At 41.3% G+C, this 26,470-nt stretch overlaps 1 protein-coding gene across 4 annotated transcripts in view; it reads left to right on the plus strand.

The window, feature by feature from the left end:
• Positions 1-26,470, plus strand: part of COCH (cochlin) — a 189,165-nt gene that overhangs the window by 61,834 nt on the left and 100,861 nt on the right. The window contains exons 1-2 of one of the 4 annotated variants that reach the window (XM_073577806.1): positions 977-1,032; positions 24,800-24,852. In XM_073577806.1, the coding sequence (XP_073433907.1) occupies positions 24,822-24,852 (31 nt within the window). In that variant the 5' untranslated portion in view covers positions 977-1,032; positions 24,800-24,821. Of the gene's footprint in view, positions 1-976; positions 1,033-17,611; positions 17,644-18,243; positions 18,385-24,799; positions 24,853-26,470 lie in introns of those variants that run through there. The other 3 variants (XM_073577803.1, XM_073577805.1, XM_073577804.1) reach the window with 3 other exon arrangements.

Below are 26,470 nucleotides of genomic sequence, written 5' to 3' on the forward strand. Positions count from 1 at the left end.
ATTGGTTTGTTTATGCTGGAACAAAAATAATTTTTCTTAGCAGCACATCACCCTGTGAAAACTGTAGATGTGCTGCTGATATGTTTCGGGACAGATTGATATAATAATGATAGTTCTTTCCCCATTATTCTTCCTCAGCCAGCATAAACAGGCCGGATAACAAGACTACGACTTCAATATTGTCGATCACACTCATTTAGCGGTCTGAACTCAGCGCATGTAACTACAACCTAAATGTTTGTGTGTGATTTGCAATATGTCAGCATTTGGGGCCCCATTTTAAACATTTGCCCAGGGCTCCATTTTGCCTAAAACTGGCCCTGACGATCATCACTACAAGCAACAAATAAAACATATATAATATTGGTCTGTAGAATGCCAGTAAGCTGTAGAAGAAGCTGTTTATCACATGGTCACCTTTACCCTTTTGCTACAAGGCAACATGTGTGAAAAAGAGCAATTCTCAGACTCTCCGACAATGCTGCAGATGTGACATCACAACAACAGCACAAGTGACCACTGCAATCAATCACTAAGGCTAAGTTCACATCAGCGTTCGGGAGCTCTGTGGAGGGCTGCGTACTTCCTCTGTTAAGCTCTGCCTACTTCTGCATGCGTCCTGCGTACCTATCTTTAACATTGGGTACGCAGGACATGCGGATGTATGCGGATGCGCCGTTTTGACGAGCCCGCTGTTTTTACATTCTAGAAGATCTTTTCATATGAAACATAAAATTGTCAGGATTGTTTTATTTCATGTTTTCTGTGTAATAGAGAATTCACAGCAGGCTGGATTTGATTGGGAATATTTTCAAATTTCAGAATAAAACTAAATAGGTTTCATGGGCTGAACCAAGGTGATAGATTTAATTTCATTGCAATTATACATATTTCTGAAAAGTATGGCATTTTTGTATTTCTTTAATATGCCTATAATGCAAAAGTATCATTTTTTGTTGTTTTTTTCTTTAGATATTATACAGTCTTGCTAGTGCTGCAGATCAATGGGGGTTCAGGTCCTCTCTCCTTATGGTCAGTAGGGTAATCTCTCTCTCTTGCTTTCTTCTGTAGAGTGTAAGCTCTTAGGATGCAGTCAGATGGATGTATAAATTGGACGAGGATTGGAGTGCAATGCTCAGACTGGTCCAGCAGCTATCCCAACCCAAGCTTGACAGTGTCATGTATTTCTATACAGCTGTATCACTCAGGTCGGGAGAGACGTCAGCCAATCAGTGCACTGCCTTCAGATCCCCGTCTGAATTATACGTCCGTCTGACTCTTCCCTTATGGTTAGCGGGGTCCACTCTCTCCTATAGAATGTAAGTTCTTATGAATGTAAGTTCTCTCTCTCCCTACACATGTTTTCTGAGCAATCACAAGATTTCCAGTATTCAAATTTAGTCACCACAAATTGAAGAAAAATTTAGCAAAGGCCGGTTTCACATTAGCGCATTTTCAGCGCGCACAAGGCCGGGGGTAGCTCCGCCCCCGAGCCGGCTCTCTGCCCGGCGTGCCCGCCCCTTGCTTGTAGCGCCGCCTACTAGCGGACAGCGGCGCCTGCGATCGGCGCACCCTATCTTTAGCATAGGGTGCGCAGATCGTGCGCAGGCCGTGCGCTAGTTGCGCTTTGACCTGCGCTGCGCACTTTTGACGGTGCGCCGTGCGCGCCAAAATCCGAAAAGTTTGATTTTGGCGCGCACGGCGCACCGTCAAAAGTGCGCAGCGCAGGTCAAAGCGCAACTAGCGCACGACCTGCGCACGATCTGCGCACCCTATGCTAAAGATAGGGTGCGCCGATCGCAGGCGCCGCTGTCCGCTAGTAGGCGGCGCTACAAGCAAGGGGCGGGCACGCCGGGCAGAGAGCCGGCTCGGGGGCGGAGCTACCCCCGGCCGTGCGCGCGCTGAAAATGCGCTAATGTGAAATCAGCCAAAGCCAGCTAATTTATATTCCAAAACATCTGCTCATCTCTATTGACTACCAGGGTAGCAGCCATAGCTGCAGCTATGGGACATAACGTATCCCCATTAAGGCCACTGTGAAGACACGAGGGGGTCGGAGGGCATCCAGGTTTGCTAGCCAAAACCACGTGGACCAGGGATCGTCCCTCCGAACGTCCGCTCTCCCTTTAACTTGGGCGTAATGCTACTCAGACAACACAGGGTGAGGGTAAAACAGTGAGACAATGCTTTATTGAACCACAAAACAGGCAGATAACACTTAGAAAAGTCCCAGCACAGTACCCAAGATGGTGCACTTTACAGAGTCTAAACCTTCCGCTGACTCACCGGGATAATGGCAGATGTTACTTTAGAGCTCCCAGGATCGCTACCCCACCTGTGGAACACACACAGAGAGGAGGTAACAACAAGTGTAGGGAGATGACAGTCCATTCCAGGACAAGACCAGTTGTCCTGAGAGTCACAACCTGGCTTCTCCTAACATCTCCATGGAGCCAGGCGACCAGCAGGTCCCAATCCTGGCTTTCGCTGTTCCAGCGATGGTCAATGGAACAGGTCTGTATTCTTTCAACCGGAGCCGAAAACCCCTAGGTTGTTTCCTGTAGAATGATAGAGCCATGTCCCTCGTGATGGTGCCAAGATAATGGCTGCTGTCCTTTCTCTGGTCCTTTGTATGTATGGATGCGTCTTGGCAGAATCTCTGGCTGTCTCTCTCTGTCTGTCTCTGAGTCTCTTTATACTGAGGCATGTAACCTATGTTTAGATTTATCAAGTGTCCTTCAGTCCGGCATCTAGATAAGGGAAACAATGGTATTGAGATCAAGTAGCATTACTTGATTATTTAATCTATTTGCATAGTTTTTCCCTCGCTGCTTTTGGAGTCAGCAAACTGGCTCCATAATGCAATGCATAATTAGCATATCAGCAAACATCACTTGTCATCAAACATAAGCGCACACTACTTTATATGAAATATAAGCATATAAGTCACTATTACAGGCTTACACAAGCAAAAGTATAGATAACAGCATATTCTTGGTTTGCTAAAAATATTCATCTGGGTAATTAAGATATAATCCAGTTTCTTCACAGCCCCGTTCACACGCTCAGTATTTTACATCAGTATTTGTTCCACTTCTGGTTTTGGCTTACAATCAGAGGGAAAGTATAATAGAAAAATGTCACCACTTCTGTATTTATCCCCCACTCTTGGTTTTGTCTCACAAATACTGATGTAAAATACTGACCAAATACTGAAAGTGTGAACATGGTGTAAGAGTTAAGAGGCAGTTAGTAATAGCCATGGATGAGGAGGGGTTGAGAGTGAGAAAGTTATAGAGGCCGTCTCATAGACAACTGCTGTCCATACACTCTTTTAGGGCATATGGATGTCATAGAGGCACATATACTTGCAGACATAAGCCATGCACTTGTTTTAAAAGGATTTTTGGCTATAGCTAAACCCATTTTAACTGTTTATGGCACCAATAAATGCTTTATTTAAAGTGATTTGGCTTGTTATATTGTATACTATGTATTTTTTCATCTGAGGAAGGTGTTTATCCCACATTATGGTTTTTAGACTAAATAATTTGTGTTTTCATTTCTAAGTAAAGCTGGATCCTGGAGTATTTTTCAGGTTATTTGCTCCAAATCTGTTGCAAGAAAAAAAAAAAATAAGCAGCATGTACTTTGGATTTCAGAAGTCTCATTAATTTGGTGGTACTGCAAAGTGCAGAGTAGAAAGGTGCACAAGCCCTAACACTACATATCCTCTGCTGTAACAACCGCAAGGAAAATGTCTGGCTGACCATATTTCTCCCCTCCACCTTAATAAAATCAATTTTCCAGGAGTGTGAGAATTGGGACATAAAGTAATTACCTGGTCATTACTCTACAAAGGGGGCTGCATTCTGAAAGGCGATAGACAATTACTCTAATAGAAATCACTGTAGACAATTACAGAGACCACAATATTCATAAACCTTAATGTTCTTTCGAAGTGTGTCCCCCATTGTCAAATTTGCTGTGGAGTCCCATGGTTACTTGTTATATTTCTTGTTTAAAATAAATTTAATATTTTAAAATTTGTTCATCAAGTGATAGAGAATTCCTAGCTCCAACTTAAAAGTTTTATTGGATTCAGTTTATGGCAGGTGAGATCAAGAATTGCACAGTTTGTGATTTCTGACGATCTCCAACATATTCTAAAGTGTCCGTTTACTTATACACTTCATGTACATAAATTTTGTCTGTTCATACATGATAGCAAATAGCAGAATACACAGCGGCATAATAAGTAAAGACACTATATTTTAGTCACACCTCTCAGTAAGGAAGGGATCACACACGCGAGGTGTACAGCCGAGTCTCGCATGTTAATACGCGGCACTGCCACCGGCACTCAGGAGCGGAGCGTGCAGCTGAACGCTCCGCTCCTAAGTACTGGCGGCAGTGCTGGGTATTAACATGTGAGACTTGGCCGTGTTTCTCGCATGTGTTATCCCGGCCTTAGTCTTTTTATTTCTGTGTAGTCTCTTACCACACCCTATGAGGCTTAGCAATTTAATACTTTCCTTACTCTAGCATCAAGGATTATTTTAAAGGGGTTGAACAGGATATGAAAAAATGGCTACAATAAAAAGCACCACACTTGTCTGTAAGCTGTGTCTACTATTGAAGCTCAGCTCCATTAAGGTAAATGTGGCTGAACTGGGGACAAGTTTAGCGCTGATTTAGGATGAAAGTCGACATTTTTTTTTTGTATCCTGTACGTCCCGTATAAAATGATCTATGGTTGACCTGAACAAGTTCCAGCAATATGAGTGGTGTTTAGCCAAACTCCAACTGACTAGAGTAATACGTTAGCAGTAACTTGGTAGATATCCTTGTTTTTCTTTCTTTGCATCATACATTTAGGCTATGTGCCCACGTATGCAGAAAATTTCTGCTTCAAAACCGGAAAAACAACGCGTTTTTGATGCATTTTTTCCGCGTCTTCTGACTCATAGAAAATAGCTAAATGCGGACTTTTCCGCAAAATTAATGAGCATGCTGCGTTTTTTACCGCTAAGCGTTTTTTGCGCTGAAAAAACGCATCAATGTGCTCAAAAAGTGCGGAATTCATTTAAAATGAATGGGATGCGGGATACTTCTATGCGTTTTTGAAGCGTTTTGACCGGGACAAAACGCTTACGTTGGCACACAGCCTTAGTATTTTATTATTCACTTTTGACACATTTCTGCTGACGATTGGTGTTTAACGTTTTTACTGTATCCAGTATCCTTCGTACAAACTTTCAAATGAAAAGCCTATTGAAGCTTATTGAAAGATGTTATTAGTAGCTGTCATCACCTCTGTCATCAATTCTCTACTGCAGGAAATTGGCATCGCTGCACTAAGGAGCATGTTTCTTCCACTTTACACAGAGATTACCAACAGCGTTTGCTGTTTTGGAAAGATATTCTCTTATGGAAATAACAGTTTGTTATTTATCCATACAGATCATCGTGCATTCATTGACTAGCTTCTGAATTTCCATGACCAAAGCTGTGGTGCCAGAAGGTTCAAAACATGGGCTGGCATCCCTTTTCTGAAGTATTGCTATTTAGCCCAGAAAGTAAGGTTCAGTGTTTACGCCAGTAAAATGCAAAATAGTCTAAGTCTTCCTATTAGAGATTTAATATATATTGATCTATAATACAACAGCCCGAGAAATACTTTGGATATTGTATTAGGCAGGTATCCTCCCATAGAAAGTTGTGTACATGAATTCTAGGAACAGGTTTAGTGCCTGAAAGGGAATCTGTCCATAGGATGAACCCTACTAAGCCATCTATACGGGCATGTAGGTCATAGGAAGCTGAATAAAATACCTTAATATCTGTGATCTGATGTCTTATTCCAGAGAAATCCCCATATTTAATATGTAAATAAGTTAAAATCTATGGGCCGGCCATAGATCTCCCCGAGAATCTGCCTCCAGAGATTATTTTTAATGAATGTGTGAGTTACCAGTGTGAGACATGTAATGGCAGACAGTTTACTCTCCTGATCTCACTGCAGCGCTGTGTGTGTTTTTAACTAAGACAGTACAGCAGAGCTGACTTTCAGCTGTAGATCATCTCTGTTGCTTTCAGCTCTGCTAGACTCCCCAACCACTACACTGGCTGCCTGTGAGATGGAAGCTCAAGAAGTGTATGTTGCAATCAGGCAGAATTATGAGAGAAATACTGCACTGCAGATGTACTTGTAGTGAGACAAACTTCTGCTGTACTGTGTCTCCATCCCACACTGACAACCTGTGAGTTAGTTGAAATCAGGCACAGCAGAGCTGACAACAATGTGAGAGCACAACTGCAGCTGTAGAAATGTTTGTAACAAGACAAAGATCAGTTCTTCTAAATGTTATTATAATTGTCAGTCATTACATGTCTCACACTGGTAATGCCTCCTTTCATTAACAATAATCTCTGGAGACAGATTATCAGGGAGATCTATGTCCATCCCATAGATGTTAGTAGTTAATTTACAAATGAAGGAAATCATTGGTTTTTCTGGAAAAAGACATCAGATCAGATATCAAGGTATCATTTTATTCAGCTTCCTATGCCTACATGCCCATATAGACAACTTAGGAGGGTTGATACTACTGACAAATTCCCTTTAAAGGGAGCCTGTCAGCAGGATTGTACTGAATAACTCAGACAGTGTCAGGTTGGCGCCGTTATACTGATTAAAATGATACCTTGGTTGACGGAATCCGTCTTGTGTTTGTTGTTTAATCTTTATTTTACTTTTGAGTTAATGATATGCTTGTTCTCCGGGGCAGCCTGTGGTTTTTTTTTTTATGTGATTCTCATACTTTGCACTGACGAGGGCCAATGGCCCGAAACTCCGTATCTGCAAATTGAGATTCTGACTTGGCTTTTATCCTAAGTCATATTACAAGACTCGTTAAAGGGTTGATTGGGACTTGTAGAGTCGCTACTACCAACAGGTGGCGCTATAGAGTTCAAGTTGTTTTTCTCTCTGAAGAGGCAATTTGCATATTAATTTATCCATTATTGTAGGCATTTTAGCCCGAGAGTGGCATATTCAGTAGGATAGGAAAGTGGCATGAAAGGACCCATCAGAGAAGTATCACCTTGTCATGGTTGCTGAGCACACATGAATTGGTCAATTTAGGTGATAAGAAGCTTTGTTTTTTTTGTAAGTCTATCTATCCCATATCTATCTCATAATATTATTATTATAATGCTTTTACTTATATAGCGATATCTTATTCTGCAGAGCGTTATCTACATCTACCTATTCCATATCTATCTAATATCTATCTATCTATCCTATATCTATCCCATATCTATCTATTATCCATTCATCTATTTATCCATCAATCTAGTCTAGAGTTGCCTAGTCACGCGCAGTGCAGGGCCGGCGTTAGTGGCAGGCAGACCAGGCAGCTGCCTAGGGTCCTCGCTCCTCCAGGGACCCACAGCTAGCGGCACATCACGCAGCCGCTATGGGGCCCCTGTGAGGCAGGGGGGCCCGCCTGTCGCCAGAGCTGACTCCCCCCTGCTGCCGTTGTATTGAACTATACTATATTGAACTATACAGTTCAAAGCAATGATGGAGGAGAGAGCGCCAGATGACGCTCTCTCTCCCATCATTCCCCTCTGCCTCTGACACTGTGGGTGCGTGATGATGTCACTTCATCGCACACTAGCTGTGTGCCGGGCCCGGGCAGTGCAGCATCTGATACCGGAGCCGGGAGCAGCGCGGGGCACGAGGAGAGGTGAGGATTGTGGGGTTTTTTTAATATATCAGTGAGTACTGGACTGTGGGGCCATTCTGGGGGGGCTGTATTATATTCTATGGTGGGGTACATTACAGTCTATGGGGGGCTGTTTTTTAGTCTATGGGGGGCTGTTTTTTAGTCTATGGGGGGCTGTATTATGGTATATGGGGGGCTCTATTATAGTCTATGGGGGGGCTGCATTATAGACTATGGAGGGCTGTATTATAGTCTATGGTGGGTATAATATATTCTATGGGGGGGCTGTATTATATTCTATGGGGGCTGTATTATAGTCTATGGGGGGCTGTATTATAGTCTATGGGGGGCTGTATTATAGTCTATGGGGGGCTGTATTATAGTCTGTAGTAGGCTGTATTATAGTCTATTTGGGCTGTATTATAGTCAATGGTGGGGTACATTATATTCTATGGGGGGCTGCATTATAGTCAATGGGAGGCTGTATTGTAGTCTATAGGGGGCTGTATTACAGCCTATGGGGGGCTGTATTATAGTCGATGGGGGGCTGTATTATAGTTATGGGGGCTGTATTATAGTCTAAGGCGGCTGTATTATATTCTATAGGGGAGCTGTATTATATTATATAGGGGAGCTGTATTATAGTCTATAGGGGGCTGTATTATAGTCTATAGGGGGCTGTATTATAGTCTATAGGGGGCTGTATTATAGTCTATAGGGGGCTGTATTATAGTCTATAGGGGGCTGTATTATAGTCTATAGAGGGGGCTGTATTATAGTCTATAGAGGGGGCTGTATTATAGTCTATAGAGGGGGCTGTATTATAGTCTATAGAGGGGGCTGTATTATAGTCTATAGAGGGGGCTGTATTATAGTCTATAGAGGGGGCTGTATTATAGTCTATAGAGGGGGCTGTATTATAGTCTATGGGGGCTGTATTATAGTCGATGGTGGGGTACATTATATTCTATGGGGTGCTGTATTATATTCTATGGGGGGCTGTATTATAGTCTATGGGGGGGCTCTATTATAGTGTATGGGGGGCTGTATTATAGTCTATGGGGGGTCTGTATTATAGTCTATGGGCGGCTGTATTATAGTCTATGGGGGGGCTCTATTATAGTGTATGGGGGGCTGTATTATAGTCTATGGGGGGTCTGTATTATAGCCTTTGGGGGGCTGTATTATAGTCTGTGGGGGGCTATATTATAGTCTATAGTGGGGTATATTATATTCTATGGGGACTGTATTACAGTCGATGGGGGGCTGTATTATAGTCTATGGGGGGCTGTATTATAGTCTATGGGGGGCTGTATTACAGTCTATGGGGGGCTGTATTACAGTCTATGGGGGCTTTATTATAGTCTATGGGGGCTCTATTATAGTCTATGGGGGCTCTATTATAGTCTATGGGGGCTCTATTATAGTCTATGGGGGCTCTATTATAGTCTATGGGGGCTAGAATATAATGTAACCCCCATAGACTATAATACAGCCCCCCATAGAAGATAATACACCCAACTATAGACTATAATACACCCCACCATAGACTATAGTACAGCCTCCCATAGACTATAATACAGCCCTCCATAGACTATAATAGAGCCCCCCATAGACTATAATACAGACCCCATAGAATATAATGTACCCCCATAGACTATAATACAGCCCCCCATAGAATATAATATACCCCACCACAGACTATAATACAGCCCCCCATAGAATATAATGTATGGGGGGCTGTATTATCGTCTATTGGGGGGCTGTATTATAGTCTATGGGGGGTACATTATATTCTATGGGGGCTGTATTATAGTCAATGGGAGCTGTATTATAGTCTATAGGAGGTGTATTATAGTCTGTGGTGGGGTGTATTATATTCTATGGGGGGCTGTATTATAGTCTCTGGGGGGTACATTATATTCTATGGGGGCTGTATTATAGTCTATGGGGGTACATTATATTCTATGGGGGGCTGTATTATATTCTATGGGGGGCTGTATTATAGTCTATGCCCCATATTCTATGAGGAGGTGGGCTGTATTATATTCTATGGGGGGTACATTATATTCTATGGGTGGGCTGTATATAATTTTCTATGGGGGGCTACACTATATTCTACGGGGAGGTGGGCTGTATTATTTTCTATGGGGCTACATTATATTCTATGGGGAGGTGGGCTGTATTATATTTTATGGGGGACTGTTTTATAGTCTATGGGGGTACATTATATTCCATGGGGTCTGTATTATAGTCTATGGGGGGTCTGTATTGAAGTCTATGGGGGTACATTTTATTCTATGGGGGGCTGTATTATAGTCTGAGGGGCTCTATTATACACTATGGGGGCTGTATTATAGTCTATGGTGGGGTGTATTATAGTCTGTGGTGGGGTGTATTATATTCTATGGGGGGCTGTATTATAGTATATGGGGATACATTATATTCTACGGGGGGCTGTATTATAATCTATTGGGGGCTGTATTATAGTCTATGCCCCATATTATATGAGGAGGTGGGCTGTATTATATTCTATGGGTAGTACATTATATTCTATGGGTGGGCTGTATATAATTTTCTATGGGGGGCTACATTATATTCTATGGGGAGGTGGGCTGTATTTTCTATGGGGCTACATTATATTCTATGGGGAGGTGGGCTGTATTATATTCTATGGGGGGGCTACATTATACTCTATGGGGGGCTGTATTATATTATATTCTATGAGGGTTGATTGTATCATACTCTGAGGGGGCTACATTATACTCTATGAGGGGGCTACATTGTATTTTATAGAGGGCTACATTATATTCTATGGGGGATTCATTATACTCTCTGATGGGGCTACATTGTATTCTATAGAGGGGCTGCATTATACTATAAGAGGGGGGCTGCATTATATTCTGTGGGGTGGTTAAATTGTATTGTATGGCAGGGCTGAATTATACTCTGTGGGGGCTGCATTATACTCTGTAGGGTTGCTGCATTATACTATATGAGGGCTGAATTATACTGTATCGAGGACTATGGGGAATACATTATACCATATGAAGAACTATGGCATGCATTATATTATGGGAAGTGAATTGTATTACATGGATAACTATGGCGGTGTATTATACTATATGGAGCACTACGAGGAGTGTATTATACTATATGGAGGACTGAGTAGTGTATTATACTATATGGAGGACTGAGTGTATTTTCCTGGAAGGCTATGAGGAGTGTACTATACTATATGGAGGACTGAATGTATTTTAATATATGAAGGACTGAGGAGTGTATTTTAATATATGGATGACTATGAGGAGTGTATTTTAATATATGGAGGACTATGAGGGGTATATTATACTATATGGAGAACTATAGGAAGTGTATAATACTATAATGAGGACTAAGGAGAGTATTTTAATATATGGAGGACCATGGGGAGTGTATTATACTATATAGAGGCCCATGGGGAGTGTATTATACTATATGGAGGACCATGGAGAGTGTATTATACTCTATGGAGGACTATAATGAGTGTATTATACTATATGGAGGACTATGGTAAGTGAATAATACTATAATGAGGACTGAGGAGTGTATTTTAATATATGGAGGACTATGAGGGGTATATTATACTATATGGAGAACTATAGGAAGTGTATAATACTATAATGAGGACTAAGGAGAGTATTTTAATATATGGAGGACCATGGGGAGTGTATTATACTATATAGAGGCCCATGGGGAGTGTATTATACTATATGGAGGACCATGGAGAGTGTATTATACTCTATGGAGGACTATAATGAGTGTATTATACTATATGGAGGACTATGGTAAGTGAATAATACTATAATGAGGACTGAGGAGTGTATTTTAATATATGGAGGACCATGGGGAGTGTATTATACTATATGGAGGACTATGGGGAGTGTATTATGCTATATGGAGTGTATAGTGTACTATATGGAGGACCATGGGGAGTGTATTATACTATATGGAGGACTATGGGGAGTGTATTATGCTATATGGAGGACAATGGGGAGTGCATTATACTACATAGTGGGGTACACTATATTATGTGGAGGACTGTGGTGCACATTATAATATATGGAGGACTATGGGGTGCATTATATTATGTGGAGGACTATGGGTGTATTATACTAAACAAGCAAAATGCATATACATTGAGTGATTGGATTGTTTATACTGGAACAAAAATCATTGTTCTTAGCATCATATCACCGGTGTAAACTGTAGATGTGATGCTGATAATATTATACTGTTTGGGGACACATTGATCTAATAGTGATTGTTCTGTTCTCATCATTCTTTCTCAATTGGTATAAAGAGGACGGGAAACCAGCGTTGAACGACTTCAGTATTGTCGATCACACTCGTTTAGTGGCCTGAACTCAGCGCATGTAAATACAACTGAAATGCTTCTGCATGATGTGAAATATTTTAGCATGTGGGGCCCCATTTTAAACTTTTGCCTAGGGCCCCACTTTGCCTAAAACCGGCCCTTGCACAGTGTGACCCTGAAGTGACTGTTGGCAACGTCTATGCAGTGTCAGAGCGAGGCTCCATAGACTTTTTGTCAGATTAGGCAGTCTTTGTCTGATTTGCGTTAAATTTTTTCTTTTTTTTTTTTAAATAAAGTGGTGAACGTGGAAAGGTGTGGGGGAGTGATTATTTTAATAAAGTATTTTAGTGTGTGTTTTTCCTTTTTAATACTGGGCTAGTAATGGCCATTACTAACACCAGGGCTTGATGCTAGCTGAAACTACACAGTTGACATCAACATCACAAATATTATCGATTGCCAATGCACCAGGGCAATCGAGAAGAGCTGGGTAAAGCGCCAGAACTAGCATGTGATGTGCCAATTCTGAGGTGGATGTGGCCTAGTATTTTTAGGCTCCGAAGGACCCAATAACCAGGAACCTTCCCAGCCTGATAATATCAGCTCATGTCTGTCTGCTTTACCTTAGCTGGTTATCAAAAAATAGGTGGGACCCTCACGGCAGTTTTTCTATTTATTTCGTTAATACGAAACTGGACAATAAGCTCCACGTGCCAGGCACTATGTAATGTCTTGTGTGGTTGTGTATTTATATATCTGCCTGATATTTATTATCTGTCTATTTATGTATCATTACCTTTGCACATATTTAAAGGGAACCTATCACCAGAAAAAATGCTATTAACCTGCAGATATGCAGTTAGTCTGCAGGTTAATAGCGTTATTAAGCTGACCGGCACCTGCACGCAGCCGAACGCTGTAGGGAGAAAATTAACTTTATTCCACTGCAGCATTTCAGATTCAGTAATTTAGGCTGCACTGGTTCAGTCACCACTCTGAGAATACAAAGCGGCAGCTGCAACCCTTGCACCCATAGGGACAGACATATCATTAGTGCAACCTGTGGAGCCGCACAATGGCCCAAGAGGTAAGGGGGCCACTTCTACTCCTAAAGCTGTTAGAATTGTGCATTATGATGAGATTTTGAACTGCAAAGAGCTCATATGTTGTTATTGCACAAGAACCCCTTTCTATCTGTGTCCACCAGTGCCCTGTACACACCATGTACCTGATGACCTCACTGATGCCCTGCAGCTCCCATTCCGATATTATCTGCTCTGTTATGATTCGGTCACCGAAGACGATTACCGGGGAATTAGCTAAACAACCAGGAAGCCAGAAAGGTTGGAAACTTAGCGGATTGAAGACCCCTAAACCCAACAACGCAACTAGCAGTAGCCGTGGAACGTGCCTACGATGCCCTAGATGCCTCGGCACAGCCAAAGAGTTAACTAAGCCTAAAGCAAGAAAGGGGAAAGCTAAACTGCCCCGGAGTAGAACCCCAAAGGAATAGATAGCCCCCAAACATATATTGTCGGTGAGACAAGATGAGGCACAAACGCAGGCAGAAAATAGTGAGCAAATGATGGGGCCCAAACTGTCTAGATAGGACAGGACAGAAAATATACTGTCTGCAACCACGCAAAAACCCTAAAAAAATCCAACACGTCTGATATACAAAAACACTGAGGCCACACGACCTCTCCCCCGCTAGATCAGCATTCTGGTGTGAACTGGAAGCAAAGCAAAATATACTAATATAACAGGGGACTGAACAGAATGACATAAGCTGTGACATATGAGCGGGATCCAGCACATATCCCAGCAGGGAATAATGCTGAACCCACACAACAAAGCAAAAAGAAGAGAAAGGCAAAAACAATATCAAATGCAAAAGATTCAGCAAACAAATAACTTATCTGAATGATGCAAGACCAAGGAGGGGAAAAAGCAGACTTCACAATGCACAGGAAGACAAACAAATCACCAGCAGCAACTGAAGGAAGCTTGCTCACTTAAATCCTCCCAGTCAGTAACCCCTGACTTCCAATCATCGTCTTCAGGTGATAGACTTCTGTCAATTCGATCAGCTCCACTACCCGCTGTAACCACCAGAGGGAGCCCCAACTCAGAAGTCAGATCAAGAGAGTTCACAACACTGCTCCCTTGCAGTTAAAATGTACAACGTGGCCTTATCCTATTTGTATTGCTGTTTATATTTAAAGAGAACCTGTCATAAGGTTTTACCAATATAAAGTACTGTCACCATGTTTACTGCTTTGTAACAACTCCAGCAGTTCCAGAAACAGATCCGTCAACAATAATTCCTGCAACAGCACTGGCAGCAGCAGATTGAATAAATTACAGAGGCTGTTCATGGCACGGCAGCAACCCTGACTCTAAGGGCAGCTGATGATTTCTCTGTCAGGAAGGCGGTGAGGAGAGCCTTGCTAAAAATGACCCTAGGTGATGACATAGAGACTTTTTAACCATTTTTTAAAGAGTTGCTAATAGGACGAGAATCCTGCCAGAGCAGTGGACCTACTATGATTTAGCCTTAGAGGATGTCAAACAATGTGTAAAATTGAAAACTGATATTTTGGCATGCTTGGGGTAACAATGAGTGTAAGGGGACAATGGGTCCACCACTGGGCAAATCACCAGGACAACCCCCGTTCCCAAATATTTAATCTACTGAACTTCATCCAAAAATGATTGTAGCCGGGGTGCTGTTGCTCAGTGCAGATGGTAGAGCAAGTTGTTATAGACCAGTTCATGCACTCCCTACTGAGGCCGATACAGACTTGTTGCCTAGGGAGATCCCCGGAATGCCAATGACCTGGTCAAACTGGTTGAAAGATATCAGAGGGTTGACAGGTCCTTGGTGAGATAACTCACTCCATCCCGCAGTTTCCATCATTGGGTGGGTTGTCCAAAGTCCAAGAGGGCGGTGGAGGTCATGCCGAAGGTCACATGGAAGGATGTAATTTGCTGGAAATGTCATGGCCCAAGTCACAGAGCTACACGTTGTCTCCTGAAGACCGGGTAATTGGACTGTAGCATGGGACGCCGGTGTTTATTCTATGAATATCTGGTCTGCAGTGTGAACTGTCCATCTGGCGAGAGGCCTCAGGCTAAAAGTGAATGGTCTGCAAATGACTGCACGACTAGACTCAGGGAGTTTGGTGACTCTTGTGAGTGCTACACTCCATTTCCAATTGATCCCTGGGAATAAGGTGAATGTCCGCTGCATTCACAAGTATGCTAAAGACTATCAAGTGACCAGAGTGGTCATTGAGACGTCTCGAAGTACTGAGTCACATGAGGTTGTTGTGGTTCAGGATTTATTGCACCCAAATATCAAAAGCTGGGACTTTGTGGGGGAGGGGAAGAGACCTCAATTGCTCGGGTAAGAGAAAGATTGGCTGTATGAAGTCTCACCACCCCCAGACCCTGACTGGTTTCCCTTCTGTATAACAGTGAGTTTGAGGAGGTTGTATCCCATGAGGCCAATATTCCTTAGATAGGAGTCGGCTTAACAAAGCCTAACTCCAAAAGAGACATTTAATAATGTAACCGCTATAAACGTCATAGTGCAGAAGCTGGGGGGTTGACAACAGATTTTCCTATTTTATGATGAGTGGGGACTTATTGTACCTGATTACTAAGTTTAGAGTGGAAATAGAGCAAATGTTGGTACCAGGACCCTATAGATGAAAGTTGTTGGACATGGCCCATTCCCATGTACTGGGTAGCCATCTGCATGTGAACAAAACCCAAGAACTGGTAACTGAGAGGTTCTATTGGCCCAGGTGTCACAGGGAGATCCCAAGGTATTGCAAGTCCTGCCCTCCTGCCAGTTAACCACTCCCACCTCTCATTTTTTAAATTCCCTTGTGCCACTATCCATCATAGAGATGTTGCTTGAGCGATTTTCCATCGGACCTGGTCAGGCCCTTTGTTAAGTCTGCTCAGGGGCATCAATATATTGGTTCGCCTCGACTATGCTACACGATAACCAGAATCAGTTCCCCTGAAAAACTACTTTGTGAAAAGTATATCCTGTGAGTTGGTCCATATCTTTGTCAGGACAGGACTACCGAGGGAGATCCTGACCGACCAAAGAACACCCTTTATGAGTAAGGTGATGAAGGAACTTTGTAAGGCCTTACATATTACATGACTGAAGACATCAGTTTACCTTCCCCTGACAAACGGCCCTGTGGAAAGGTTCAATAAATTCTTAAATAGTATGCTTAAGAAGGTCATAGAAAAGGACAGTTAAGACTGGGACTGTCTCCTCCTATAACTATTATTCTCTATCCTGGAGGTTCCACAAGCTTCTACCTGATTCTCTCAGTTTGAACTACTCTATGGTCAACTTCCACAGGGTCTCCTTGATATAGCAAAGGAAACCTGAGAAATCGAGGTCACACCCCATGGGAGCATCATCGAACACGTTATCCAGTTGCTGGAGAGGGCTGCGAAGGTAATACCCATCATAAAGGAACATCTCCATGCATAAGAGGCTCAATCCTAGGTCTACACTGGATCAGTCAGGGTGAGACAGTTGAGCCCTGGGGACTGAGTCCTGGTGCTTATTCCCACAGTAAAGAGCAAGTTTTTGGCCAAATGGCATGGCCCCATGAGGTGGTAGAGAAGCTGGGTGAAATAAACTAAAAGTTTCACCAACCAGGAAGATGAAAGTTGCAGCAGGTCTACGACTTCAATCTTATCAAGGCATGGCAAAACACAGACCCCGCTGAAAGTTCATATTTTCTGGTTAAGCCAGAAGGGGACATTGAAGATGTCACCGTAGCTGAGATGCTGTAGACGGCCCAAAAAACAGCAGTGTTAGAAATTGCTGCAGCAGAATCAGAACCTGTTCTCAGATGTGGTGAGGTGTACAGATGTCATAGAACGCAAGGTTCTCATGGAACACCATGTGCGGGTGAACTTGAAGTCCTACGAATTCCTGTCTTTAACTTTTGACTTTGTGCTGGACAAGGGCTGTATTTAAGTTTTTCTGTGATGTGGTTTATAAGAACTGAAATATACCAGCTGGACTTTTCAATAGAAACTGTTCCTGTGATTCCTCATATAGCTCCCAACTGAGTAGCATTGCTACACGCCTGTTTTATAGTATTCTAGAAAGATGTATATCAGTCTCCAACCCACTTTACATAGCTTCAAAATACCTTTTATTATCCACTAATACGGTGCGTTATGAGATGGACGTCTCTGATCTTGGTTCACCACCTCTATTCGTAAACGCCATCCTGCTTCCCTGCTTTATGTGGATGGTGATTCCTACATCATCCACACTGTGTCCTCCATAATGCTCCTGTGCAGGCACTCTTCTCTGTGCCCTGCTGAGGGCAGAGCAAACTGCTGCAATGTGCATGCATCCACTTTTTGGTCATCAACACTCTTTGCCTCTCCCATCGCATACGCATTACAATACATTGCCATTCTCTTGACAGGGTGGATAGGAGTATGCCTGCACAGGAGCGTGAATGAAGTAGGATGCAACATCTTCATGAGCTTCATGAGGTAGGTAAGGAAGATGGTGTTTGCAATCAAAGAGAAGGCGCCAGATCAAAACCAGAGATGTTCATCGGACTGGACCGTGCAGTATGGAGGCATTATAAAAGGGGGTTAGAGGGGCTTCACGGAGGAGGTTGGAGACTCGTTTACATATTCCTAGAATACTGTAAAACAGGTTCCTTTGTAATATGGTACATACTGTATGTGTGAACTGTATTTCCACTGAACCAATTACTGATTTGTCTACAGCTCATTATGACACTCAAAACACGGAAAAGGTTATACTAAGTGCATCAAAAAATATTCCCATATGTGTGCTTTATAGAATGCTACATCCCTACAATACAGAGCAGAGAGTCATTGCCCACTGCACGATATCTGACTGTATTTTTGCAGTAGCACAGTAATTATATCCAGACATCAGGTCAGATTACAATGTTATGAATGCATATTAGATGCGCTATAATGTATTATACAATGCAAAACTACACTGCATAGTTAAAAACAGTTCTACGTAGTAAATTTGGTTAAAGAAGTTCTAGAATTTTTTTTTTTTTTTTAGAGGGGTGCAGCACACCTTCTTCGCCTCCACCCTGTCATAGTGCCTCCCCCTGCAAGCCCTCCTCACTGTGGTCCTGATGTTCTTATAAGTAGCTCACATGCAGCACACATAATACATCAGCAAGGACACAACAGACCGTATACTCCCTGCTCCACATCATCTGACAGCAGCAGCAGATAGCACAGGTGAGTCCAAGCACTGACATTGGCCTTGGTGTGCCCGAATACAGAGAGAAGAGAGGCTGGAGGTGCACAGACTGTTCTGTTACTACCACAATTTAGTGCTCTGGTGTCATAAGTATTTCTTGGCACTTGAGATTCACAAATGTTGAAAAATAAATGTAAAGCAAATTTATGACCTATTTAATATCATTCACTACTTCCAAGATATCTAATATTTTATTTCCATTTCTGTCTGCACAAATAAGTTGCTGTAATATCCACGTTCAGTATATTTGTAGGTGTTTATAGGTTTTTTTTGTTATAGTGTGGAGTAAAATACTCAACTTTGTGCCATGTGTACCCGACAGTCCAATACGCTGATGAGATGTAGAAGATGTAGGGAAATCTGGGTTATTTTTTAAAGTAGATGACTTAAAAGATTAGAAAATTCCCACACAGAGAGAAAACAATTGTTCCTGATATTTTACTTTATGATAAATAAGGGCATTGTATAAAAGCACAGAAACAACTAAAGAAAATTTTCACTTTGACTGAAACAGTAAATATTTTTACTATGACTTAAATCTTCAGTTTTGAAATATTTACAATGGAAATGGTTAAACTGCTGGTAAGCAAAGTAATAAAGTGCATTGTTTTAATTCATTTGGTACTCGTATGATATGTTCACACTCGATAGATGTCATGAGATGCAAAACTTTGTGTCTCTGAAAATCTGTACATATGAATGATGTATCCGCAGCAAGTGCGTGGGACAGTCAGAGAAAGTCTATAGTGACAAATGGTTAATTTCTGAAATGTAGAATTCTATGGGTTGAGAAAACATATTCGTAATACATAAAATGACCGAGTCATTATTTACCTTTATAAACACGTTTTGGCTCCAATTTTTATCCCAAAAATTGCAAGTAAAAACAACAGCATTTTAAGTACATTTTCTCTGGCAATTTTTCAGCATTTTTTTTATATTGTTGTTTGTTTGTTTTTTTTGTTTTTATACCTGACTTTTTGTTATGTGATCATTGGGATTTCTCTTAAAATTGCCTTAAAAAAAAAAATTAAAGAAATGTAGTGTGTCGAACGTCACACAGTCACCTTACTGGCTTTTCACCTCGTTATAAGGGTATGTGCACACGCTGTGGATTGGGGTGCGGATTTTGTAAAATCCGCATGTAAATCTGCAGGTCAAAAGACCTGCGGATTGCTCTGCGGTTTTGCTCTGCGGTTTTTCATCTCCACAATGGAGGAGATGGCAAACCGCAGTGGAATCTGCAGAAAGAATTGACATGTCAATTCTTTCTGCGGTTTCAAAACCGCAGGAAACCCGCGCGGAAAAATCTGCACCGTCTGCACTGCGGTTTTTTATTCCCATAGGGAATAATGGTACTGTACACCGCAGCAAGCCGGAACCGCAGCAGAATCCGCAGTGTGTGCACACACCCTGATAGTCCTACTTTTCAGTTAGGACCATTAACCTGGGACTGTCGCTTGCCTAACAATGTTGAATCCCCCATCCCCACTTACAAAAATATAGCAGAGAGAATTGAGCGCTGTCAGTCTTTACTTTTCCCTCCCTCCGTCTTTGACTCCCTGCAGTGTGATCAACTGGTGCCGATGATTGCTATGGCAAATGGAAGCCAAACAATGTCCTCCAGGTGTAGTCTAATAGACTGTAAAAAGGCACATTAGGGGCAGCCTGTCACACTAGGGGTAGGTGCACACAATTGTTTTCTCTTTATTCTAGAAAAATGGTCCATTTATTCTGATCAGAATTTGATCAGAGTCAGAATCAGTTTTTCTCGGAGGTGGAGAGAAAATAAAAATGTCTCCACTCTCAACATTCTGTCAGTCTGTGCAAATAGAAGAAAACACCGTATGCACTACTATTGCAGGTGCACAAGTAGGTCCCCACACCATAGATAAGTAAAAAAGAACTTGGCACTCAACTTCTGGAAATGTTTCTGTTGTAAGGACTTATGTATATACTTCTTCTGTTTGTAGCTACTGATGAAGGCCGAATCTGGCCGAAACGTCTATTATCATTTTGGCTGCATTAAACTATGAAAAATCTTTCTAGAAGTTGAGTGCCAAGTTCTTTTTTACTTAAGTGACAAATTATTTTATGGATAACCCTTCACAAAATAATAAATGTTACTATAATTACATGGATCACACTAAAAATATATATAAATGCTGAATTTATGCACCTATTAATAATGTCACTTGTATTAGCCTATTCAATATACAGCTGAGGGGAATTAATCTTAAGTAGTAAATTATTAGATATCACCCAGTGGTCATGACAACAAAGAGTTAACAGAGTTAATTGCCTGAATCAAGCTAAGAAAATTCTAGTGGAAACTCGCATATCAGTACAACAATATACAAATAGACCACATTTCAGTATATAATAAAGGTGCTTTTTAAGTAGTGCAAAGATATATTTACTACAAAGTGCATACGCTCTTAACAATGGCTAAAATGGCCAGTAAGCTGATAGCATTCACTAAAGTGCCCTAATGGTGTGCCAGCAAAATATAGGAGATCCAAGATAAATTAGATTATGGAAACATGTTACCTGGTGAACAGCACTGTGCCCCGATGCGTGTTTCGCATACTTGCTTCTTCCTGGTGGGTATAATTATGAGGAATATACTTGTGCTTTTTTACTTTTTTACTTAGTCTGTGAAAATAGGACTGTACTCGGATGTCATTCCAAATTTTTTCACAGACCCATAGCCTAGCATTGACGTTGCATTTCGATCCGACACTCGGTCAGTGGAAAAAATCGTACCAATGCACAGCCCCATAGAATATCATGAGTATGCGTGTTATCAGTGAAAACTATGGATAGCACTTCTACTATATCATTGGTCGTATGCATGAGCCCCAACATTCACCTGCTAGATAATGCACTGAATTACATAAGTAGTGCAGTGTATTATCAATGCATTCAAGAAATTGAGTGTTAAAGTCCTTTTATGGGACTAATAAGTATTGTAAATATATTTAGTATTTAAAAAAAATGTTTAAACATACCCTACTCCATCCCCCCAAAAACAAAATTCAGTAAAAAAGTTGTTTAATCTAATAAAACAGCCCTAAAAAAACACATTTATCTGGTATCAACATATCCATATTAACCAGTACATCAAAACTACAACATAATTGTCATTTTTGTCCATCTTACCTCACATTAAAAGGAAATTAAAAATGATCAAAAAGTCATATGTATACCAAAATGGTGCTAGTTAAAACTCCAGCTCCTTACACAAGAAGCAAGTCCTCATTGAGATCTAAATTGTCATTGCTCACAGAATAAGATGCAAAAAAAATTATTGTGCAAAAGTACTAAAACATAAAACAAGCTATATAAATTGTGTACCCTTGCCATCGCATCAACCCATACTGAAAAACTGCATCATTATTTACATTGCTTATCCATCATGGAGAACAAATAAAATCCAAAAAAAACACACTAAAATTGTAATTTTTTTCAATTTCCACTGCAAACAAAAATTTTAAAAAGTCATATAAACCCAAAAATGTTGAGAATAAAAACTACAGCTTGTCCCTCAGAAAATTAACCTGAGAATAAAATAAAAATGCTTATTAATTGCTTTTTCTTAGCAAAAGCAATAAAACAAAGAAAACAAATAATGTAGTAATCTCAATATTGTATCAATCTGCAAAAAAAGTGTTCTGGTAATTACTAAATGTTGAATTTGATTAAAAAGAATCCAGAAGTACTACTTTTTATTCATACCATCTCCCATTAAGTGTCATAAAAAGTGCTAACAAAAAAGTAATATGAACCCATAAATAGGACCAGTAAAGACTACAAAAAATAAAGCTTCTTACAGATTAGTTTCCAGAAATATAGTATGTTAAACTTCTGAATCTGGGAAAAATGGTGACAAAAACATTTTCTTTTTCAAACAGAACAAAAAAGTAACGCAAAAATTAAGAACAAAAAAATAATAACCCATAAATTAAGAACAAAAAAGTAATAACGCACAAATTAAACTACATCAATGTGGTATCGACATAATAGTTCTAACAAAAAGAATAAAGGAAATATTTACCGTAGTTTGTGCAGCAAATGAAAAGCCTAAATAAAATATCAAGGGTCTAAAACCAAAAAACAGAATTGTAGGTTTTTTTTTGCCATTTCTTTTTCTAAAAAGTTAATAAAAGTTAGTTTTTCTCTGCCACAAAATGGTTCCACTGACAAATGCAACATATCCCTAAGAAAATAAGCCCCCATATAGCTACGTCTACAAGAAAAGTTACGGCTCCTGAAATAATAGCAAAATCCCCCAAAACATGGCTTTACAGTAACATTATTTTATCAGTCAAAAAGTCTATTATGCATATTAACTGCTTCCGGATCACGCATAGACTTTAAGCTTCCAGCCGGTCCTGCTCCTACTCCGTAGTGATGTTGTAAAATGTCACTACATAGGATCACAGTTTAGAAACTATTTACATCGCATGTGCAAAAAAAAAAATAAACAGTGCCTAGTGAGGAAGCGGTGTAAATGAGCAATATCGGAACAGACCTTAGTAAACCTGTACGTTTGAAATACAACTGTTCTTGGTCATGAATCATGACATGGGTACCATGCCTAAGGATGGTTGAGAATGTTTGAGGTTGAAACAGTAAATGTTCACTAGGGGTTAATATATTCTGATGTTGCTCATGGTCCCTTAATATGTGTTGTGAGACAGTCAAGGAATCATATGTGAGCCCCAAAATGGGCTTAGACGCATACTGAACCCGATGGAGTGCATTGTAATCACAGCCACGGCTGTAGTTACCATGCAAAATAACTTAACCCAGTCCACACTTTTATTTGACCAAGTCAGTTTAGGAAAACCTGTCTTGGGCTTTTACTTTTGCAGAGATGTGTAGGATGGTAGTGGGACAGATCTCTCCCTCCTGTCCGGGTCTTATAAGTAACCCATGGCCACAGTTTTCATTTAAACCTGCAGTAAAGGTTTGGGTGTGTCAGTTTTTGTGTTGGATTTTCAAATGTAGCAGAGCGGAAGGTGCTGTGGATGTATGCCTGGCTGTGAGAAGCTAACACAGACCAGAGCCAGCGACGTGGGCAACCACGATAGCACCCTTGAGCCTTACAGGGGTGCAAGTGCCATCAGCACTGGAGTTTATTTACCTGTTCACAGCTGCGATCCGGAGGAGAGCAATTTCACGTGTGCAGTATGGGTCACTGTCTCACTAAATTCACTGGTGGACCCGCCGCTGCCTTACAATATTAATACATTTTTGGATTTTTATCTTAGGCCTGTTTCACACTTCAGTTTGTCTCCATCAGTCAAGATCCGCCGTTTTGCCAAAAAAAGCATCCGCCATTTGTTTTGGCGGATCCGTTTTTTTCCCCATAGACTTGCATTACCGGCGGATCCTGACAGATGGGCATCCGTTGTATCCGTTTTTTTGCGGATCCGCCAAGATTTTGGCGTCCGCTGACAAGACTGGACGGACAATGCAACATTTTTTCTGGCTGGCCGGATCCGCACTTTACACTGTGCATGCCCAGCAGAATCGCCTTTGCAGTAAATTTAACCCTAAATCCCAGTCTGGCGGCTGAGAAAAAAATTCTCTCTCTCTCTCTCTCTCTACAGCGGTTCCTTTAAATTTCATCAATCGCCGGATACATCAAAAAAACGGTCCGCAAGCACACGTTGATGTCCGTACACATGCGGATCCGTTTTACGCCATTTTGGCGGATAACAACTGATGTGTGAAACAGGCCTTAATGTTGCTGTGGTGCCGAGTGTTTTGGATTTTTCCACAGAATGGTGGTACAGTTGGTCTGAGCCGGTTAATTTATCCTGAATGGCTGAAAAAATTCTAAAAAGAGATGCTGGGTCTGCTGAGGATGTTATGTCACATGAGCCCTCGAGCCAATTAGCGGCACTTAATGGGTCACCTTACTGTCACTTCCTTCAGACGAAGCTGACATCTGGAAGAAGTGAGAACTGCTGCTGCTCTCTGACTTCCTCCAGTTGTCTGTTACACTGGAATGGCGCTGGTACTGGAGGTGCGTATAGGCTGTATTTATTTTACCCGAGGCAAAATAGTAATTATGAAGGGGTTGTCTGAGTAGTGAACAGTTCCTATAGGGACAAGTAAGGCCTGGTCTTTTAGGCTTTAAACTTTCCATGTAGACTTCCAAAAAACTTTTGCCCCAGTAAAACATGAAGTTATAAAGTTTAGGGGTGACTGACTCTCACTGATAAAATACAAGACAGAACAGATTAAATAGTGAATCCACGCTGGGACAGATTTTTCTGGAGTGACTCATGCCAAGTCTGTAATTACTATATCTGTATATTATATACACATACAATGCTCATGTCACATATAGTTACCCATTTCTGTCCTTTTTTCTTTCAGGATCCCCATACTGGTAAGCAGGATGCATGTCATCTATGGATTGGTGATCTTTGGTAGGTTAGCTCTTTTTTTCTTGAAATACCTTAGTGTTTACAATGCAAGAGACGGTCTCTGATTCATTCTGCTCATGGCTTTGAAAGCATCAATCATCTGACAGGTTCCCTTTAATGGAAATACCCTTTAAAGGGAACCTGTCAGCTATTTTGGCCCTATAAGGTGCGGCCACCGCCTTTCAGGGCTTATCTACAGCATTCTATAATGCTGTAGATAAGCCCCAATCCGACCTGAAAGATAAGAAAAATATGTTTTATTATACTCACAAGGGAGGGGCGGTCCGGTCCGATGGGTGTCGCAGGTCCAGGTCCGGCGCCTCCCATCTTCTTGCGACGACACCCTCCTGTTGCTTCATCACTCTTGGCATCACACTTTTGCGCAGGCGTACTTCTCTGCCCCTTTGAGGGCAGAGCAAAGTACTGCAGTGCGCAGGCGCTGGGAAAGGTCAGAGAGACCCAGCGCCTGCGCATTGCAGTACTTTGTGATGCCGGGAGCGATGAAGCAATCAGGAGGACAGCATCACAAGAAAATGGGAGACGCCCCCCTGGGTCAGTATAATAAAACTTATTCTTCTTATCTTGTAGGTCGGGCCGGGCGCTTATCTAGAGCATTATAGAATGTTGTAGATAAGCCCTGAAAGGCAGTGGCTGCATCTTATAGCAGCCAAAACAGGTGACAGGTACACTTTAAATGATTTAATTAAAGTGCATCTGTCACTAAACTATCTTGCCCTGTTTAGGAAAGGCACCTTATGGGGAAAGGTTGATTTGCCCAAATGTTGTAAAAATGATTGTTTAGTTTGTCTAAATGATGCAAAGAATTTAATAGACTGATAGTTTTTCAAGTTACTACCACCATAAGTAATCCGCTGCATTATTTGTATGGCTTTATTAGGTGTTGTTCAAATAAGGTTTAGTGGAATAAGTCTGGAGGGTCTCTGCATGTATAAATCTAATGTGAGACTGTGATGTATCACCCTGAATGTTGCCAATTGATTTTAGTGATTAGGTTGGGTCACTGCAATCATACATTTATCATCTATCATGTAGATTGGATGATGGTGAATGCATTTTTTATTTTATTTTCAATAGTGATCACAGAATCTAAGGTCTGAGGAAACAGCTCCCCCTAGTCATGACACAATTGTAGAGCTGCTGATGGGTTAGCATTGGGCCCTTTAAATATTTCCAAATCTACTTATTAGACCATGCAAAAAGTGCGTCCTAAGAGATTGGAAATATTAGGCCGGGATCACACATGCGAGAAACTCGGACGAGTCTCGCATCTTAATACCCGGCACTGCCGCCGGCACTCGGGGTCGGAGTGTGCAGCTGTATAGCAATACAGGCAGCCGCACATTCCGCTCCCAAGTGCCAGCGGTAGTGCCGGGTATTAAGATGCGAGACTCGTCCAAGTTTCTCGCATGTGTGATCCCGGCCTTACGCTGACAATAATACTGAGTATTATAAGACATTATTTACCATAAGTGTCCACTGCTTCCTCCAGTAAAATAGAAACAGTCAGTAAAATAAAAAAAAAGAAATTAACATGGATTTGCTGTTTTTCTTCTATTTACCTGAAAAAGAAGTATACAAATTATTCAATAAATTATATATA

The sequence above is a fragment of the Dendrobates tinctorius genome, unplaced genomic scaffold, assembly GCF_039654945.1.
Source record: "Dendrobates tinctorius isolate UK_male_01 unplaced genomic scaffold, ASM3965494v1 ptg000057l, whole genome shotgun sequence".
Taxonomy (NCBI): domain Eukaryota; kingdom Metazoa; phylum Chordata; class Amphibia; order Anura; family Dendrobatidae; genus Dendrobates; species Dendrobates tinctorius.